The sequence below is a fragment of the Trichogramma pretiosum genome, unplaced genomic scaffold, assembly GCF_000599845.2.
Source record: "Trichogramma pretiosum strain Unisexual culture from Peru unplaced genomic scaffold, Tpre_2.0 scaffold12, whole genome shotgun sequence".
In the NCBI taxonomy this organism is placed as follows: Eukaryota; Metazoa; Arthropoda; class Insecta; order Hymenoptera; family Trichogrammatidae; genus Trichogramma; species Trichogramma pretiosum.
This window is the reverse complement of record NW_019641690.1, coordinates 86,390-94,871: the sequence shown is the minus strand read 5'-3', so window position 1 is coordinate 94,871 and position 8,482 is coordinate 86,390. Positions and strand designations below refer to the sequence as shown.

Here is an 8,482-nt window from a genome sequence, read left to right as displayed (position 1 = left end):
ATGTATACTGTATTACGCTTTGTATTATGCATTAAAATATGTATACTACCAAAAATATAAACTATTTAGTATATTTTTAATTATGCTATCTATTCATGACCTGGTCAAGTTAGATGAACTTGATCTTAGTCCTTCTTAATTTATAAAAATATTCTTGGTGTGCGGTTCCCGTGATTGTTTGACTTTTTCGTTTGCTTCGTCGCTGCATATCTTTGTAATAATGAAGAGAACATTTTTATTGATACTAGGGCAAAAAGACTATTTCTATTAATATTTACATTGTACAAAACTCCATTTGAAATTAATTCATATGTTTTGGTAATAATTGTAAAATCTACCTACACCTCGTCAACAATTAATTCAATACCAATATATTATAAAATGAATTATTATACATTTAACAAACCAATTACATACAATCTAAAAAACGGCGACTATCAGTAAGGATTTGTTATCATGCCTTTTTAAGATATCATCATTGTATTTAATATTATCAATGATAATATTTATCTCTTGCTTAGGACACTTTGAACAATTTGGATCAGCTAGACGATAGTGTGATTGAACTAGTATACACACACGAAATTAAATCAACTTAACCGTGTAAACAAATTTCAAGTATATCCACAGCATTGAGTGAGAAAATTTTGATTGCTACAATTACAAATGGGCGATCGGTGAGAAATGAGCTCATGGGTGCCCCGAAGTCACGAGGCTCTCTGACTAATATTTTTTTCTTATACTTGAGATCTTATCGTTCCTGGTAGTTAGCATTAGAAAAGAAGAAAAAAGTAAAATCTCCACCTCAGTTTTGTTCCATCTTGTGAGAGACTCATTTTCATGAATGTTTGCAACACCAGCATTTAGTGTTTTGTGTTAATTTTGATTTTTTTTCGCAAAAAATGGTGAGTTTTAATTTTTAATTTATTATAATCATACGCTAAAAATTGATTTATAAATGTATTTAAATTATTTAAAACTTGGTTAACCTAATTTTCTATACTACTGAAAGTGCCAAATTTTATGAAATTCTAATGTTTACGTTATTGATGTACGTATGGAGTAATTTCTGTTGATTTATTACGAGATAATGTGAATGAATGATAATTACTAAACTCAATAGAGTCTGAAATAGTTGAAATATCGTCGAATAAAATAGTTGTTTAAACGTCAAAATGAATTAAAATTCAGATGAGGAAAAGGAAGCTGACCGTAGACTCGTCAGGAGGAAAGAATGGTAAAAATAATAAAGGCAGTGAACAAAACGCCATGATATGGAACGATACAAACATAGACTCGGACGACCCTGCGCTTCCTCATACTCGACCGAAGACAAAAAAATTTGGCAAGACTCTTCCCCCTCTCGAAATCAAGCCTGCTCTATCCGACGGCATATTGTCGCCAAATCTAGTGACGCCTCCCACACCAGGACTGTTGGAGGCACTCGATAAATTCTTACCAAGAACGCCTATCTTCGCCGACGTGTACGGCAATGTCAAAACCGACGAGGTAACTAAGTGGATATTCAGCGATCACTGGAACAATGAAACGCGCCTCTGTCAATACTTTAGCACGAAACCTTACGACGAAGTGTGCAATTTTGTAAAGGATGAGTTGCAAAAGCGTAAATTACGCTCCAAGTGCATTTGCTGCGGCAACTCTCTGTTGCATTTGTCGATACGGGTAGGCTACGACAAGATATCGATGCTGCTTATGAGGTATTGATAATACTTGCTCGAACATGAACGTGATTATGCTCCGACCAAGCTCACTGGTTTGTTTTTTGCAATTTGTTCAAGCGAAAATTTGATCCACTGCAAGAATGATCTGGGCGAGACTCCACTGCACACGGCATGCGACGTTGGCAGTCTGGAAATCGTAGACGAATTGATCGAGAACGGAGCCGATCCCTCCGCCAAAGATAATAGTGGCATAGCGCCGGTTTACATTGCACTGGCTAAAGGTCGTAGCGAGATGGTGGATTTCTTCATTCAGAATGGTACCGATGTGAATCAACCGCTTTCACAATTTTACAAAATTATGCCGTTGCATGTGGCCGCTCTCAAAGGCTTCTCCTACATAGTTAGCATGTTGCTTCACTACGGTGCCGATCCCGAGGCACAAACGAAGCAAGGCCACAGCGCCGCCAGCATTGCCATCGTTTCGAATCATACGGAATGTGCTAAACAAATCTTGGCTACCATACCGGATTTAAACGTAGATTTGAGACACATCAATAATCAGACGCTTCTGCACTTATCGTGCCAATACGATCGAGAGGAATGCGTGAAAATGTTACTTCTTCTGGGAGCCGATGTGAGTTCTGTCCTGCCAAAATATCTCTTTATTCTCTCGAGCCTCGCGCAATATTGCGTCCTTTCTTCTCTCGTTCTTTTTTCTCAGATACATTTGCAGGATGAAAACGGAATGACAGCTTTACATATCGTAGCTCACAAGAATCACCTGAATTTAATGCAAATACTTTTGAGTTATGGTTGTAACGTCAACGTCACCGACAAATGGAACCGTACACCCCTTTACTCCGCCGTGATGAGCAATCACGCAAGCATGGTGAAAATGCTGTTGACCTACGGTGCTAACACGGACTCAATCGGAATGGCTTTGCACAAAGCATTGAAAAACAATCAACGCCAAGTTGTCATGCTGCTGTTGAATCATGGCGTCGATGTTCAAAGTCGAGATTTGGTCGGCAACACGTTACTCCAGACTACCGTCAAACAAGGAGACGTTGAAATAACTAGACAGCTGCTTCGATTGGGTACGTTTTTTCATATTTTGCATTACAATTGAAAGCTATAATTAGTTGAACATAGTTCAACTGGATCGATGTGACAATTTCATCAGTTTCACACCAGTTCCTTAAAAACCACCATCATAGTATAGATAGCGTTAACAAGACATATAAATCCTTAAATAGAATTTCTTTTCTTTTTTTAAATGTGATTTCTTCCCTTTTCTGTAGGCATTTATACAAATTTCAAAATGATTATTTTTCGCCCAGATACTACTATTTTCGCGAGCCTTTTTCCCATGCTTGAGAGCTGCATTTTTCTTACTTTGTGTTTTCTGGCATTTAATTTTTTTTTAAATGCATCTCACTTATCCTTATTTTAGTTGCAAACCGTTTAAACTACAGTGTCCGAGTTTTGTACACTTGTTTGTATAATGAACAGTTACGATCACTACCTCAGGCGAAGTGATTAGAGCTGCAGATAACTCTACGCAAAGACTTGAGTATTTACGTTTTCTTTTTATTGTCTTAATTAATCTTAATTATAAATCTATTAATCAAGAGCGACCTGAGGGTTCTATCACTTCCCCCGAAGTCCCGGACACAATTATTCATATTCTGAAAAAGTGTACGCGACCCTGGGGCTGTAACTTCAACAGTTCGTTCTGAAAGTAACACTACATCAACGCGTTTCTGAAAAATATTACTAGCCAAAAAATACAAAAAAAGGAAAATTTCATTTAAAAATAAAATAAAAAAGCCGATTGTAAGGTATATGTGTCGGATTAAGGGGGGGGGGGGAGGCAGATTTTTGAGCGAAATTTAAGCCATAAAAGTATTGTTTGAGAGTGACTTATAAGTTCCATCATTCCTAAAGTGCTTGTGTTCGTAAGCATTGATGTTCTGAAAAAGTGTACTCTGAAAGTTACGACGGATGACCAAAAACACTACTCGACAGAAAACGCAAAAGAAGAAAAAATTTAACCCGTAAAGCATAGGAAAAAAGCTCACGGAAACAGCAAAAAATTTTGGAACTTCGAAAAATGCAATGAAAAGGGGAGAAAAAATCCTACTCAAAAATCCAATAAAATTTTTTCGATTTTAAGGAGCTTTTCCCCCCTTAAGTCAATCGATCTGTTTTCTTTGCTACAACTAATATCTTTTGATCATCTTAGGTGCCGATGTTAGTTTGATTGGGGGAATTAATTCACTGATGCCGGATGCGATGAGAAGTAAAAATCCTCAACTCGTCGCTTTGTTGTGCGATGCTGGTGCCGATGTCGATAATCCGAATGAAGACGGCACTACACCGATCGAGCGAGCTATGCTCATAGGAAATCACGAGATCTTAGATATCCTTTTGAGATACACTAAAAAGTCTGACCAAAAAATAATGACTAGAAAGGCAAGCCAGGATCGTGACAATCCGCTCGAATATCACGCAGAAGAATTGAAACAATTATGGGAAAAGTTTCGTTACGAATGATGTTTTATGGCTTTCAGGATTTTTATAATTAATTCAACAAAACATAGGACGTTTTGCGTATGCATAAAATTTCAAATGTGTAGCTGTATTCAGAGTAGAACTATTTCATATGATTGACATTCAATTGTGACAATGCAAAAGTACCATACTTATTAATTGTTAAGGTTAACTTACACGAAAAGCTGCTTAGCTGAATGAAACTTGATTAAAGGCCAAGAGTAAATGGCGACGAAGTACCAAATAAGATTAAATCTCATCAATACGTAATAAGAAGATGTGCGCGTACCCGAGAGAAATTGGGTAAACCATTACTTGATGACTTAAAAAACAAACTTGAATATTATTTATCAAACAGTACCACTATTGATTGTTAATTACTGAGAAGACTAATTTTCTCAGTCTGCGTGATCTTTTTTGTCATACGCGAAAAGAAATCATTGATTTCAAAATGTATCGATCCACATAAGTATAATTTGAATGAAAAAGGGTATCAGCTTATTTCGGGCTACCTCAGAAGTATCAGCTCGCGGTACCCTGATAGAATTGCAACATTTTTATGGGAAAAAGCGTTACACCAATGGTGTAAAAATGTTGCGTTTGACCAGGGTATACAGCGGGCTATAGGCTGGCACACCTTTGATAAGTTATACATTTTCAACGGGTTCAATTTGAATATATACAACCTGAAAGACTGTAAAATTATCATTTTTTTTATATGTTTGTGGATATTCAATTCTAGTACTATTATAATATTAAGTCCCAAAGTCATTTAAAATTTGTCTTGGAAGTATAAAAATTATTGTATCATTTTTTGTAATGGTCAACGTACGCGCTAAAATTTAATCACGTGAGCTCAATATGTGGAAAGGGAAAGTTTTATTTATACAAATTTTCATCTGTTACAGCCAATTGTAATCAGTGGTACTACAATACATGTAATCCTGGATAGAGTCAGAATTATATATATAAAAAATATAACATTGATCAAGAGACTTTTCTCATTTTTTATTCTGTACATTTTTTGAGAAATAAAAAAATATATATGTATTAAATGGAATGTGCACAAAACAAGTGTTTTTAATCTTTTACTATCAAAGATAATATTTTTATCGATTTACCTACAGTTTTGTGTAATTTGTATGTAACAAAGGACTGTATTTTGGTTCAATGTATCATTTCTATTTTATCTATAGCATGAGGCACAAATCTTTGTTAGGTATGATACATGACTGTTACTATTTCTATCATTGTGCCATTCCACACTATTATTATTTCGATTTTTGCATAAATTAGTCCATCAAAGTTTTTATTTATAAATTTCACCAGGACGGACGGAAAAATTTTACCGAGCTGAAATCGGATTTGAATATTTATCATTTGATTGTGTGATATACATTGTGTACATATAACATCAATTCAAAAACTAAGTCATATATTCGCTTTTTTATGGAACGTAAACACATTCAACGTTTACGTTCCAACGTTTTCGTAAACTCAACTAAAACGAAAAATTTTTTTACGACTAAAAAGTGATACATGCTCATGGGGGTGCTTTTAATAAGTTGATTAAATAAAGTGAAAAGTATATTCATTAGGAATGAGAAGAGAAAGTATGCACAACGCGTAGATTATTCTATTATAGAAAAAAGAAGTATAAATAAAATTATTTTATTTCTTGAAACTTCATGGTTTTAGTTGAAGGATTAGTGAAATACGCTTTGCAAATACCAAAATAGTTTAAATATGATTAGAAATTCGTTTAAAATATTTCTAAAAGCTCTAACTGCCAAAACAATATCACAAGCTGAAGCAATTTAAAACCAATTGTACCGTCTGCAATAACGAGTATTCGAAGGTATCTAACATTTCATGCACGTTACACCACCATCACAAAAATATTTATGTATACGTGTATATCGATGGTACATTTGCACGTAACATGCCACGTATTTTACAGTGGCAACAGTATAATACATACGACAATGTTAACAGTGTTCCATCCTGCATTCAACATTCCAAAATTTAAATTTGAGCTCTTTTACAACGTCAGACACATTTTGTACTAATATATTTCCTCTCTTCCCCTTTCCCTCTCTCTCTCTCTCTCTCTCTTTTATATGCTTTTTATATGCTCTCAAAATTGGGTGAATTTTTTTTACAAATTTTTTGAAGGACGCTTATTACTTCTGGAATGCGTAATTAAAAAAATGTTAAAAAAGCGATTATATATAGCACACGTAAGTCCTTACGTTTAGCTTTACAGATTCCGATATCATCATCATCAATTCAGTAAAATATTGAATTTTCACCTCATGCGACCGTCAAAGTGTTTTTTTTTCAAGCGATCCAAACCGAGCATGAATGGAATCTTTTCTGCTGTAGAAGTACCACTGTTATAACACAAATACGGCATGCACGAGGATTGTGTGTCAATTGTTTGTGCACATCTATTTTGAATTATATTAACGAGAGCATTATATGAAAAGAAATAAAGGTAGTGAGAGAGAGAGAGAGAGATATATAATGTTAGCAATCATCATCGTGTGAGCAAAATTTACATTTCCATTTAGTATCGACGCGCGCGAGAGAGGCCGAAGTTGACCAAGAATTCCACTGGCAATTGCTTCGCGTTCATATTAACACAATTTCCGATAAATATAAAAGTGGGAGATACGCTTGCACGCTCGATCGAGTCCTGATATAAAAAGCGACGAAAATGAACGAGTGCGCGAGCTCAGAGTTGCCGATTGGAATTCGCGCGAGGCAACCGATGTGCCACCACTAGCGAGCATCAACAATTGTTGCAAGCCTCAGTTTTTTTTGCCTTCGTCCGTCGCGACAAAGGAGAGTTCTATATATGAAATCTATTTCCGTATGGTTCGAGAACGTCGAAAGTTCTTTATTATACACTGAAATGCGCGTGCATGAGTGCTAGGAGGACAGTCATTCGTTACTCATCGATCCCTCGCTTGAATGAGCGCGAATTTGTGCGCAGGGCAGAGTACAGATAGGAGGCAACGACTTCATTCGTTTATTTTTGCTCTGAAAACTGCTGCTACCACTACTGTGCACATATAATAAAAGCTAAATAGAATCGTGATTCATGCGCACACGCTCGTCTGCATTGTACAGGCTATCTCTCTTTTTACACATACACCCAAACACACACACGCACACAAACACACGTACATTTACCTGCTATATCTATATTGTTATGCTCTTTTTAAGCTATATATAAATGGTAACATGGTTTTCCCTCATTTTCCATATTTTTCGCCCCAAATTTAGCAAAAGTTGCGTTTTGGTCTTTCAAGTAATATATTTCAATTCTAGCCTTATTGAAAGATATGAACTACTTCATTTTTGGACTTTTATGCTATTCTTACATTTTTAAGGAGTTTCGAGTTCATAAACATGATTTTTTACCACAAGGAATTAAAATTTTAATCCCTTAACAAAATTTATATCTAATATCATTCACCACAAAAAAGCAGAATAAAATTTGAACAATGAATATCTAACTTTTAGGCTCTGTAGATCCAAGAAGAAAGAACAGAAAAAATTGTCTCAAAAAATAAAGGGTTGAAAATTTAAGGATTTTCATTTTTTTCAATTTTTTCTTTGAAAGTACATAATTTCTTTAATTTTAACTTTGGCCCATTGCACTAATTCTGATTTAGCCTATTGCATTACAAGTGGCCATTACATATATTTCAAATCAGTTGCCTCTGTCTTTATTTTTCTCGCGCTCCACATAAATTGCAATTGTTAGCAAAATCGCACTCAACCGGTACCATTGAGATTCTCGCTGAGTATCGATAATACAACAAAAGTGTAATCTACCGGCGTAATATAATGTAAGTTGAGTCACGATCAACGTGAAAAGTTTCGAGCTCAACTTGCTTTTTTAAGACCTCGATTTATGCAATAAGCAATGTCCACATTTCGTTTTATCAAATTGTAATGTCGTATACTCTGCAGAGGACGCGAATCAGGAGCAAAAGAGAAGGAGGCGTTAACGCCATCGCATATAACTATCTATTGCGCGTACATATATAATACTCTCTCACACACATCGCACGCACAATATAATACCCACACAGATGCGTATAGGCTCGCAGCTCGTGACAGCTCTTCCGACAGGCGCAGAGAGCTTTCGCCACGTTCCAGGTGACATTTTGCGGCTGCCGCAATGCCTACAACGAGGCATCTAATTATTCTGCGAATCTCTCTCTCTCTCTCTC

General features: G+C 35.7%; 1 protein-coding gene across 1 annotated transcript; it reads left to right on the top strand.

Annotated features, from left to right (window-relative positions):
* Window positions 1-654: 654 nt before the first annotated feature.
* Window positions 655-4,454, top strand: LOC106657879 (tankyrase-1-like). The gene is made up of 5 exons (XM_014379575.2): window positions 655-905; window positions 1,192-1,718; window positions 1,800-2,316; window positions 2,404-2,779; window positions 3,928-4,454. Exons 1-5 carry the CDS (start codon window positions 903-905, stop codon window positions 4,236-4,238), a joined length of 1,734 nt encoding a protein of 577 aa, XP_014235061.1. The 5' UTR covers window positions 655-902; the 3' UTR covers window positions 4,239-4,454.
* Window positions 4,455-8,482: the final 4,028 nt, after the last annotated feature.

Excerpts from the sequence above, each read along its gene's own strand:
- LOC106657879 (XM_014379575.2), top strand. Across the intron at positions 1,719-1,799 it reads ATATCGATGCTGCTTATGAG|CGAAAATTTGATCCACTGCA; the intron begins GTATTGATAATA and ends AATTTGTTCAAG. Across the intron at positions 2,780-3,927 it reads TAGACAGCTGCTTCGATTGG|GTGCCGATGTTAGTTTGATT; the intron begins GTACGTTTTTTC and ends TGATCATCTTAG.